Raw genomic sequence first — 13,196 nt, 5'->3', positions numbered from 1 at the left:
AAATCAACACCATTTCCCTCAACAACCAAAAAATAGTAATAATAATAATAAATAAATAAAGGGACAAAGAAAGTAGAGGAATTTAAGTATCACTTACAATAACATAAGAAAGTTTTCTGTGAAGAAAAAAAAAATTAAATTTAACTTCACCTCAATTTGTGAATTTCTAAAGACCCCTATGGAAAAATTATACCTAATTGCTTGCCTGGTTGGTGAAATATATTTACAGGCGAAAAATTCGCCAATCTGTAGAATCTATTATATTTTTTATTTCTCAACTGACATCTGTTTTTAATTTTCTTGGTGAAACGCTTTTTGAAAAATAAAGTAAAATGTATCAGTTTTTTTTTTGTGATTTATAAATTTTGATTTTAAGAGATGCCTCTTTGACGATATTGGAATATACTTACAACTTTCAAAAGATTCTTGTGATCAGAGAAAAGAAGTGTAACTGGAAGGAATAACTTTTTTTAAAAAAACTAACTGCTTTTAATCTTTCTCTTTTTGTGAATTTATAGAAATGACACTTTATAGAAATTATAATGGTTGTGAGAGTCCGGAAAAAATGGTTGTTGTCATTTTTTACTCTTAATATTTTCGTGATTTTTACCTCCATGCAATGCTGGTATTATTCACTAAATTAGTCCTTCTCAAAGATGGGTTTGTCCGTCATCTAAGTTGGGTGCAAAGTTACAAGACAGTCAATGGAATTTTCTGTTCCCGATTGTACAGAAAATTTCTTTTTCCACAAGATGATACTGTGGATTATTAGGGAGTACATTACTTGCGCTTTTAGCTTACGAATTCTAAAAATGTCTAAGATTTTATAAAATGTAATAAATTTTCATAGGTCGTAAAGTTATTTTGATCAGTTATTATTTTGATTGAAAATGATATTATTTCGTAAATGAAGGTTTCCTTTCAGACGTCAAAAGAATATTCTTTCAGTTGTACTTTTATGATTATTTGAATGGCAACAGTTAAGCTAAATGTGTTTTCTTCTCGTTTTTTTACCACAACAACACGGTCTGGTTAAGAAAACTGCTGCATCGGGATGCCGTCCGCCTCTGCCAAAATCGAGAAAGTTACCTCAATTGAGGTAACTGATCCTGTAAAATACTTCTCAAATATGCTGGAAAAGCGTATAAGAAATTTAGAAAAACGAAAGGTAATATAGTTTTTCAAATAAAAAGTGTTTGCTTGAAATTTGAAAACTACGCATGTTCAGCCTTTGTTAGGCTTATCCCACGGGCTTTTCTTCGTTTAAATTAATTCTTTGTTTACCTATCATTTATTCCATAAACAATGTTAATTTTCAGTACCTCCTCTTTGCTGTAATTAGTCTCTTTTTAATTGACGTTTTTTTTATTATGCAACGAATCACAATATTTACCAAATATGGCGGTGTGTTATTGATTGCCAAAATTAGTCGGCATATGTGTTTTAGTTTATAATTATTATATTGATACCAGTGTTAATCATGTAAACATTGAGATTTTTTGTTTATATAATTGGTCAACTTCGTAATGGTTATGGAAATTAAAGCTTTTAATGAGTGACTAAAACAGTTGTAACCTAGAGCACGTTTCTTTGTTCGGATTTGCTCAAACATTTTCAGAAAAAAGCGCTTTGTTAAATTAAATTTACCAAGCCGGCTAGATAGCTAACATTCAAATGCCCCTTTATTATTTCTTTTTTTCTTGTATACAATTAAAGCATTTTTAATTTTTGTGCATTTGATCAGAATGTTTTTAGCACGTTTTCAGCAAAAGTAAGCCATGCAGGGTTCCCATGGTCCTTAAAAACTGCTTATTTTTTATTTTGGAAAATTTGACCCTTTAAAGTACTTAACTTTTGTTCAAGGTTTTTAAAAGTCCTTTATCTTTTAGCATCACTATAGTTGATAGGAACAATTTTTCAGTTCAATTTTTTGTAACAAAATGTCATTCTCTTATCATTTAGAATTAGACCGTGCATTGAGAGTAAAGCCTTTTAGAGGGACAGAAATTAATGTGTGTGTAGAAAGAAAGCATGTCCTTTCATTAATATATTCTGCCCTTTGCCTAGAATGATGCTCTATGAGGAGAGTGAAGCATTCTAAAAGAATAGAATAGCTTGGACAAGGGAAATACTGCACATGTAAGAGATGGTGCTTTTTTAGGGGGAGAGGGCAGTGTTTAGGTACCTAAGTAAAAGATCTATACTAACTTTCAAAATTGACAGGATTCAAGAAATTCAGTTCTACTGGTGATGCATCTGCTTGTAGGAATTAAGTAAAATGCTAAGAAAAGAAGTATCAGAAAGAAGAAAAAAAATTTGAACTAGAATCCATAATGAAAACTACTACCTAAAAACTTGGATTAAATAAATTTGTATAATATTTCAATGTGTAATAAATAAATGTAAATTTATAGGAAGCATAACAATTTTTAAAATTCATGATTGTACTAGTTTTAGATTGTTATGCTGTTATTTTTATTTCTTAAGAATAAGCAGATTTGCCTGGTAATTGAAATTGCTTGGTAATTCTTTGGCAAGCCCTGTTAATTAATACAATTATATCAGTGCTTACATTATAATGAAATTGTTTTTATTATTTTTATAGGAAGGTAAATAATTTGCACGGTCTCTGGTGGCATATGTATATTCGATGATAAACAAAAAGTCCTTAATTTTATCAAAACAATTGCCTTAAAATTGGTTTGTTGAAAGAGAAGGAACCCTGTCATGTTAACACAGATTTTTTTATCTTAGAAAAAAATTAATTATAATGCACCATTTATTAATTTTTTATTGTTATAATTAAATGGTAAAACTACATTAGTTTGCTTACTTATTCCACTTGATGTTTATATGTCAAGATAGTAAATAATGTCTGTATATTTACACATTAATGTTACTTTTAGTGCTAGTAGTTGAAATAAAGTTTATGATTTTATATAAGCTTCTTTCCTAAGTTTACTTTTAATTGTTAAATTTTCTAATTAATCAGAACATAATTTTAAAAAATACACAATACATTATGACTATTGCTGCATTAAAAATTGTAAAATGCAAGCAAATGTATGATCGAAATTTATTTAGAATGGATTATAAATCTTATGATATTTGCTGAAATTAAGAAAAGTCAGAAAAATTTCTCATAGACTTTTTTTTGTTATATTTGCTTTAAAAATCCCCATAGTTGCATTAACTTTTCACTGCCTTTTTAGTTTGTGTTCTTAAAAATTCACAAAAGGTTTGAGGTTCATAAAAGATCATTTCACAGATGTTGTAAATTATAATGCACTTTTGATAATTGATCTTATTGACTTATTATAATTAAATTTTAAAAATTGGTGAAAATCTTTTTTAAAAAAAAAAACAGAGTTGATTTAAAGTAAAAAATTCAAACGTTTGTGCACTTTGTTGTAATTTTAGCTTATATGAATATTTTTAAATGCATTAGTATTTTTTATTTATTTATTCTTTGGGAAATCTCAGTAATTTTAGCATCACATACTGAAATTGACTTGACCGTCTTAGAGTATTTAGACTTTGTTTTCAATTTTAACTGTCAAATAAAATAGCCAGACAGCTTACTTTAAATTAATAATATAAAATTATATGTAGCAGAATGAATATGTTCAATTTTAGAAAATCAAGTTACTCGAATGTGTTGCAGCCTCATTAATAGGTACTTCAGACCATTAATGAAAATATAGGGTTTTCTTCTATTTCATATCTATATGAGCTGATAATGTTAAAACACTATATTTCAATAACTGTACACTTGATTCTCTGCATAAAGAATAAAAATTGAAAACTCATAAAATCTTCTGTATTGTTAAAAAAAAAGTAAGAGTTATGGGATTGAAATAAAATGGTATAAAATCAATAGGAGGAAAATTAACTAATTCCTGGTGTTGTTAACCAACCTTCACAAGAATATAAGGTGTGAGAGAATATTCAGTCACATAATAAAAATCCAGGCTTTTTTCTTTTTTTTTATCAAAAAAAACTTTACGGAATTTGTAAAGAAAAAGAAGAAGAAAAAGCACTTAAATACCATTCTTTAAAAATGCTAAGCCAGTCACCAAATCAGTTTTATAAAAGTCAATAATTTATTACTTAAATTTCTAATGGTTAAAAGAGTTGCATAATATATATTGATTCAAAGAATGTGTGGTTTAATTTATTTATTTTAATATTTATTGCTAAGCTTTTTACGCTATGTCCTAGTCGCACATATCATAGGCTTTGGAATTTCTGAGATTGGTAGTTCTTCAAAGCATTAGCCTTACACTTTGCCTATGCTAATGTAAATACACTGGGAATAGCTTCCTCCCTCAGTTGGGTAATTATGTTTTAAAGATAAATTATCAAAACATAATTGTGTGAAAGCATACATAATTAAAAATAAAGTAAATTGTTTTTATTACCTATGTTGATTACTGATAATTCTATTCTCATGTGTTTAAATTAATTACAGTTTTCTCAATTTTTGTTAACTTGCTGTCTGTGTCTAAATATTTGAATATTAATAATTGGTTTCCTTTTTGTAGATTAAGTTGGACAATTACCGTAGTGATGTAGAAAATGGTAAAGAGTTGAATGAAGATCAGAAGGTAAAAAAAAAAATTTTTTTTTTTGGTTAGATGTGCTGTTTGTTGGAATATGCTGGCTTGAGTTAAAATTTGCTGAGACCATGTTAAGGGAGAATAAGAAAATTGCATTACCTTGAGAAGCCTATTTATTTTTCACAAAGTATAAACATATTGTTTACCCTGCTTAATCATATTTGTAACCAGTATCCCACTTATAAGATTATGGTCATCTGGGAACCAAACATTTTATTATAGATGTATTGTAGATGCAATAAATACTGGTATGATTTTATTAATATTTTGTAAAAAAAAAAATTTATGCTAAATTATATCTTAGACTTACTCGTTTCTTTTTTTAAGATGGTAATCCATCTTCTGCTGAAGCACCTGTAGTTCTTATTGTGATAGACAAAGTCCTATAAGGAAAGGTCTTTGGAATGTGAGTTAAACAGAATTTTGAGTAAAAGGAGTCATAGTCGTGGAGTCAGCTGTGGCTGGCACGTGTCACTTTTCCATAGAGTTTTTACCTGTAGGAGCCTGTTTTTTAGGAAGATCTCCAGTTTTTCTGCATAGCATCAGCTTTTTAGTGGGAATAGTTGAGTTTCAACCCGGTTGAAAGCAATTTTTGGTTATGTCCTGTTATAGTTTGTATGATATCGTCTTTGCGTTTAATTTTATAGGGTAGAGAAATATGATTTCAAAAGAGAGTTTAAATTTGTGCAACAAATGAAGGGTTTTGGAAGCAATAAGAAGTGGGAAAATGCAAACTGTTAATTAAAAAAAATTTTTAAAGTTAATTAAAAAATTAACTAAATTATGTTTAAAATTAACTAAAGTACCAAACATCAAGAAAAGTGCTCATAAGATAGAAAAAGAATGGCAATATAATGGAAGATTTGACCGAAATTGGAAAATAAAATCAAATTTTGGTGAAATCAACCAAACTGCACTGGTATGATTTCACTCTTAAGAGGATAAAATTGATATTGATCAATGGTGCTATAGTTATGCAAAAAGCGGGGAAAGTTGCTTAAAAATACTGAAAAACTTTCTACTTCCTAAGCATGGTAATATAAATTACAGCCAAGGAACAATGTTAAATTTAAGATCTACATGGGGAATGAGATTTGGTAAATGAAACAGTTTGTGATCATGGTGTTAAATGTGATTCTTATTCGATGTTAGATCGATGTTTTTAGTTGCAACAAGGCTAATTTATTATTTAGAGCTATACAAATGGCCATCTTGCTTTAGAAAAACTGCCATAACAGAAATTCAAGGATTAAAGAGAAGTAATAAACTGTCAATCACATTTTTGTTCAATAATGCAAAAGGGGATAATAAGATTGAGCTACTTGTTATTAAAAAAAGTAAGATGCCCAAATGTCTCAAGAATGTATAAAATGCAAATTACATACACATATTTAAAAAACTTTTTTAAATATGTGTATGTAATTTGCATTTCACAAATTTGAACTGTGACTTGGTAAAAACAAATCAAGGATTATTCTGTTTGTAGACATGCAAGTCAAGGATTAAATTCGGCTTTCAAATATAAAAGTGGTATTTCTTCTGCAAACACAATGGCCAAAATACAGCCCTTTGATCAGGGAAAAATAAGAGCATTTAAAGTGCTATCTATATGAGCAACAAATAATTAATGAACTGTTTAAATTTTGGGATTCAGATAAAAAGAACGATATTGATAGATTTTCTTGTCTCTTAAAAAAAACAAGCATGAAGGAATTAGTATTTCATCTGTCATGAAAAAATTTCAGGAAAACCAAATTTACTAAGCAAAGAGAAAAAAATGACTAAGACTTTTTTTTGGCCAAAAGAGTTGCATGTTTTTATTTTTAAAAAAAAATGATCAAGCTGTGAATTCTACAGTCATCTTTAAGGTGAGTTACAACAGTCGATAATTTGTAAGAAGGCGTTTCAAGAATCAAGGTGGGGGCTAAAAATGATAATGTTCTTTATTTATAATTTAAAAAAGGAGATTGAAAAATGTTCGCAAAACACTATGGAAAAATAATTTAATATATATGGATTTCTATATCAAAACATAAAATTATGTGAAAAGGTTTTGTAATTCAAGTGGAAAGTTTTTTTTCTTCTTTCATATGTGATATTCAATATAACTGCCACTGTATTATAGTATATTTATCCATATTTTCATTTTGTGTTTGCTTTATTTAAAGGAGAAAAAAAATTTTGCTAGCATTAAATTATTTTAAACTAATACTAATTATTTTTTTCTTTTTGAGGTATTTATCAATGGGATAATGGCGCAAGCAAAATTTCCCCACATATTCAAATACCCCACTTAATTGAGTAATATATGTATGAACTGATGATATTTCTTTGAGCTAGCTACTACAAATCACATATTAATACATTACTGATAACTTACTAATTTTTATAATCAAATACTGTTTAGTGTGAAAATTCTAGCAAAGTTAAATTTGTTTAAATTTAAGCTATTTTTATGATATTTATTGCTGACCAATCGTAAAGTCAAAATTTTTATATTATGTATTTTAATTACTTGAAATTAATTATTGATAAATGAATCTAATTTTTAGATGGCTGTTAGTAAGTATGGTGAAGTTTTGAGTTGCTTGGAGATGTTTAAAGAGTTAACAAAGTCTGTACAAGGAATGGCACAAGAAGTAAGCATTGCATAACACTTTGTTAGATTTTTTAAATTGAACTTGCCATAAGGTGATAGATCTAGAACAAGGATGGCAAACCAATGGCACGCGACACAATATTTCGGACGCGCCACCGATCACAATTGTTATTGCGCTATGAATTGTTATTACACAAATGTCACACACTATGAAGCATATGTAACAATTAAATTAAAATTCACAAAAAACAAACAATAATAAACAATTAATAAAAAAATTAACAATTAATGCTAAAAGAACAATTAATAACCATAAAAAACAAGCTAGCAATAAATAACTAGGAAAATAATCAACAGTCCTGCTTAAACTAATATCTTACAACCTAATATAAGTTATTTGTCATTTAATCTGCAATAACAGAAGTCCCACTGATGCTACTTTAGGTTGAATTACGCGTATAACTGAGACATTGCAAAATGTGTTTTCTTTTCAATGTAAATAAAGAGTTTTAAGTTGATAGTATTTAGTATTATAATTTTCCCAATAATCATGAGGTCAAAATTATTTGACGGCACATCTGTGATTTCATTAAACAATTTTTTAGAAAAAATGGCACGTTGGTGTATAAAGGTTCGCCACCCCTGATCTAGAATATCATAAAGTTAGTTTCAAAAACATACTTTCAATTAAGTTTGTATTGAGTTTTAATTTCTTTAAGTTTTAATGTTTCATTTAATGTTATACTGCATGCATTGGTTTAATTTTTTTTTCACTCAAAATCTCAATTTTGATTGTTTTGTCCATTAGAAAGAATTTTACTTTTTCAAAGCACTTTCTCTGCTGAAGGACTTATTCCATTGCATTTTAAGATTGACAAAAATTTGCAGTTAAAAATTATACATGCAATTTTACATTCTATTAATTTTTTGTTTTATATATCAATCTTATTCTCTATTAATTTACAGATTTTTGAGTGCCTGTTAAATTATTTATATTTTGTAAGCTTATTGCTATAAAATCATCTCCACATATTTTCTGTTAATACTGTATTTCTTTAAAATCGGGAAGGACTTCTTTGCATTCATATAAATCAATCTAATAATTTTTCTTTGTCATTCAGATAAAGGGGTAAACTTTTTTATGATTTTATAGCATGCAAGGCAAGTAAAGAAGCTTGCCAAAAAAGAACAGTTAGAAAGGCAACAACATGAGGTTCAAAGATTGCAGGAGGCATTCATATATAGTCACTTCCTATCCTGTTTCCAAGATGAAGATGTCCGAAGTGACTTCTTAAATGGAGAAAATGGAGCTGTTGTAAGTTGATTTTTTATTCCAGAATCTTTTATTTTGAAGGGCTTTGGAAAAGCTGGTCTGCTAGACCAGCTTTTCAACAGCTATGACAGTGAAATTATCTAGACAAATATTAAATTAGAAAGTTTATTATAAATGTATTTAAATATTAATGATAAATATGTGTTAATGAATATAAAAACATTGAGAAAATACTGTATTTTTATTGATATTGATAATCAAATAGAATATGGTTTGTGATTGTTTCATTACTTTTCTAAAGTATTTATTAAATTCGGCACTGTAACTCGTCTAGCAAAATTTTTTATTTAAAATAAATTAAAATCATGTCCTTCCAATATCATAGCTAAATTTTCTCTATAAATTATTCAAAGATTTTGGTAATTCACAAAGCAATTTTTAAAAAAATCAATAAATAAACTTGTTAAGAAATGCTGTCTGAAAAGCGTGAACTTTGCCTAGTGCTATGATGTTGTAAATCAGCACGGTGTCCTTCTAGTCTAAGAGGCAGTTAATTCACTAAATTGTAATATTTGAAGCTGTTTCTTTTTATTCTTTTCCATCCTGTTATAGATATACTTGTCAATTTAGTCACGAATTACCTTATATTTTCATCAATATTTCTCAGTTTGTGTAATCTTTTGGATATTGCATTAAAATTTACCTCGAGGAGACTAATGGAAATAATTGCAATTTTTATAAAATAAAGTGATTGACAAGCTAAAATACCTTGTGATCAACATGTTCTTATAGCATTCGAATATTGATACCAGTAGAAAACAAATTTTGAATGAGCATCTTCAAAATATTTTTTCCCCATTCCTGTTTTAGTTTAACGTACATCCCCAATTAACTACTCTTTCTGCATAATGAGTGTTAGAATGTAGTTGGAAAACTGCTCACTTTCCAAAGATAACATTTTTACCTCAAACTATGTTAATGCTCTACAAGTTTTCCCCATATTTGTGAAGAGCATATTACAGGGGTGGCGAACCTTTATACACCAACGTGCCATTTTTTCTAAAAAAATTTTTAATGAGGTCATAGACGTGCCGTCAAATAATTTTGCCTTCGTGATTATTGGGAAAATAATAATGCTAAATACTATCAACTCAAAACTCTTTAATTACATTGAAAAAATAATATATTTGCAATGTCTCAGTTATATGCGTAATTCAACTTAAAGTAACATCAGTGTGACTTCTGTTGTTGCAGATTAGATGACAAATAACTTATATTAGGTTGTGAGATGTTAGGTTAAGCTGGACTGTTTATTTCTTGTTTTGTTATTCATTTATTGTTAGCTTGTTTTTTATGGTTATTAATTGCTTTTTTAGCATTAATTGTTAATTTTTTTCATTAATAATTGTTTATTATTTTGCGTGTTTTTTGTAAATTTTAATTTAATTGTTACATATGCTTCATAGTGTAATAACAAATATGATCGGTGGCGTGCCCAAAATATTGTGTCGGGTGCCATAAATGGCACGCATGCCATTGGTTCGCCATCTCTGGCATATTACATGAAAACATCTTATTTACTGCATGAAAAAGAAATTTACAAATACTTGAGAATTACTTATCCTATTACCTAAATCTCTTCGGTTATACTTTGGTAATTTAATTATTAAAAAAATTGTTTGACAATTTCAAACCATGTAAGCTATATTTTTATTAATTTTATGTTTATGAATATGATGTACTTGATTTCTCATAATATATATATTGAATAATATGTGTTGAATGTTTATATATTTGTAGCAACTTACGAGTGAGCAGTTGTCCCAACTGGACCAGCTTTTCAAATTGATCGGACCCAGGTTGCCAACTGAACAGTCAGATATAACTAGTCATTACCATGTTTTGGCTGAGAACCATATCTTCCTAGTGGAGGGCAAAAATAAGGAAATCGCTGGAACAACCTGTATCCTTTTATTAACTCACATTAGTTTTTGTGGTGTGCAACTTTCCTGCAAATTAATGATATTGTTTCCCCCCCCCTTCATTTCCTTTTGTGGAGGTTGGTATATTTGGTAGAATCCCACCTGAACTCTGGGAAGAAATCTGACTCCAACTCTCGTATAACTTTCCACGTGAAAATGTTCATGAGAAAGAACTACAGGTTTATGTCATGTCACTCCATAAACAACACTCCCAGTTCAAATAAGCAACTATCTTTATTAACATTCATGCAGCATAGAAAAGGCTGCAAATGAGTTACCGGCAAGAACATGCCTTACTGCTAGCTAGTTACTCACGAACCGACGGGGAGAGAGCTGTGGAGAGGCGGCCAAGATATATCAGAAATCATCCTGTGCGCGTTTCGCCGATTTCGTATGTCACGCATGTATTCCGAGGAAATCTCCATTCAGGTGTGAGATCTGTATCATACAACAATTATCGTCTGCAAGCGACGTAATCCAACGTCAGAGATTCGTATATTCGGACTTCGCAAATCAGACCGCAACGCCACACCTTCTTGTTAAATAGTTCTTCGTAATAATTATATATTGAACTGTGGGGCTGTATCCACAAAGTGTACGGAAGCAATTTAAATACCTTATCTATTCTATCCAATATTTTGTTTTTAATTTTTATGACTTATGTGTGTGAATTGAGGGTGATATACTTATTAGGCGAAGTTAAATATTAAAAGTCATTTTGACTTGTCCTCTTTATTCAGTTTATTTAAAGTAATTTTATTTGGTTTAAAATCATAAACAAAAATTTTAAGAATTGTACAACTAATGGTGGATTACCCTATTGATTTTCAAAAAAAGAAAAAAAATGTTTAGTGGAAGTAGTCCAGAACTAGGGAAACAATTCAATTAAAAAGATAAAAACATAATTCCAAGTTTCAAAGGAATATATCTTCAGATTGGCTTTTAGTAATAAAAATTTTTTCCAATTGAGATTTTAATATATAATGGCATTTTGAAACAACTTTAGTGTCTACAATTTTTTTTTTCCCCTTCCTCCTATTTCCTTAATTCCTTCTTATTTCCTTAAAAATAAAAACTGAAAAATAATTTTTGTGTGCAGAAAATATATTTATACAGGCATGTAATACTGCTGATTCGTATTTTTTAGAACAAGTTTTGTAACCTATACTGCACATACTAGTTGTAAATTCTAGTCTTATAACAAAATATTGTCAGTTTTTATGCTCATTTATTTTTTCCAAAGTTTCATTATGTAAATAACAAGATCCAATACCTTTCAAAAGATTTAAAAAATCACCAATTTTTGTGTGCAGAAAATATATTTATGCAGGCATGTAATACTGCTGATTCACGGACTGCTGCAAATCTAAAATTTAACTTTCATTACTTACTCGAAATCTCGTTAACCAGACACTTATTCCACCATTGCCCGCACCATTTTTTTCTTCCTAACTTCTCATGCATGCACAGTGATGACTATGTAAATTTGTGGCCAACCATGTTATTCTGCATACTTAATAGAAACACCTTAACATAAATGAAGATAAAAATTTAAAAGAGACTCTTGTGAAGATCAAAGAGTGTGGATATTTTTCACGTCCCACTACAACAGTTGAGGAAAGTGAAGCTTCCAGTGATGAGATGCCAAATGAACAAACTGATCATGAATTTGTTCCCCAAGAAAATAATTCTGTTGAATCTGACTGCACTGTGAGTATCTTACTTTATTAGATAGGACTGGTATGATTTAAATCACTTGTTTATGTATCTATAATTAGTTTAAGCAGACAGCAGTTTGATTTTATTCATTTTTCAATTAGAAGGTTGGAAAGAGATTAAGTGTATATAAAGATGGGGTGTAAAAGTTTTAATAAGTTTAAGTGTTAGTTAATTTTTAGACGAATTTGCATTAAAAATTTAAAGTTGTGTTAGAGATGTTTTAGAAAAGTTAAATTTATTGTATGACCAGGGGCCTGTTCAGATCAAATTTACTACCGTTGAGCAGTACCTTCACAAATTCAACTTTAGGGAAAACGGTAGTTTCACAAAATACTTTTTCTTAAAATTTTATTTTTATGTCCCATAAGAAGCTATAAATTCATATTTTTACCATACTTTTGTGTTGATTTTTTATTAAAATTTTTAATTTTCACAAATGCAAAAATATTATATATGAGGTTATAACAGTTTTATTGACCTAATATTTAAAATGCTTTTTTCTTGTAAACCTGCATTCGTATTTTAATTAAGTGTTTACTCCCTTAGATTGAATATGCTGTTGAGCCTGAGAGCAATGTTGATGAACAAGTGCCTGTGGAAGCACCTGCCAGTGCTCAAAGTGGTCCATTGCAGGAAGTGCTTGAGCAACAGGGCTCTTTTAACTTTCTTCAAGAATCCCAAATAGATCTTGATGGTGATTATTTTTATGTACTTCAATTATCATATACAATTTTTAAAAAGATTAAGTGAAAAAGAAGTGATGTCATGAAAATGCATGGTATATTTAAATTTTATTTGAAAGTAATGTAAGTGGTGCAGATAAAGTCTCAAGCTAAAATAATTATAAGTTTACATAAAATAAAAAAAATTTTAAATTTAAACTATCATTTAAAAAATTTGTTTTACTAAGGTTGCTTTTAAGTACTATGTCTTTAACATATTGATTTTTTTTTTTTTTTTTTTTTTTTTTTTTTTTTTTTTTTTTTTTTTTTTTTTTTTTTTTT

At 28.7% G+C, this 13,196-nt stretch overlaps 1 protein-coding gene across 1 annotated transcript in view; it reads left to right on the top strand.

The window, feature by feature from the left end:
- The first annotated feature begins 973 nt into the window (after positions 1 to 973).
- Positions 974 to 13,196, top strand: part of LOC107451734 (caprin-1) — a 24,700-nt gene continuing 12,477 nt past the window's right edge. The window contains exons 1-7 of the mRNA XM_016067925.4: positions 974 to 1,168; positions 4,545 to 4,607; positions 7,172 to 7,258; positions 8,372 to 8,533; positions 10,292 to 10,454; positions 12,017 to 12,183; positions 12,739 to 12,886. Coding sequence (XP_015923411.1) covers positions 1,055 to 1,168; positions 4,545 to 4,607; positions 7,172 to 7,258; positions 8,372 to 8,533; positions 10,292 to 10,454; positions 12,017 to 12,183; positions 12,739 to 12,886 — 904 coding nt within the window. The 5' untranslated portion in view covers positions 974 to 1,054. The remainder of the gene's footprint in view (positions 1,169 to 4,544; positions 4,608 to 7,171; positions 7,259 to 8,371; positions 8,534 to 10,291; positions 10,455 to 12,016; positions 12,184 to 12,738; positions 12,887 to 13,196) is intronic.

Source organism: Parasteatoda tepidariorum, chromosome 3 (genome assembly GCF_043381705.1).
Source record: "Parasteatoda tepidariorum isolate YZ-2023 chromosome 3, CAS_Ptep_4.0, whole genome shotgun sequence".
In the NCBI taxonomy this organism is placed as follows: Eukaryota; Metazoa; Arthropoda; class Arachnida; order Araneae; family Theridiidae; genus Parasteatoda; species Parasteatoda tepidariorum.
Note: the sequence above shows the minus strand (reverse complement) of the source record. Positions and strands in the feature narration are given on the sequence as shown.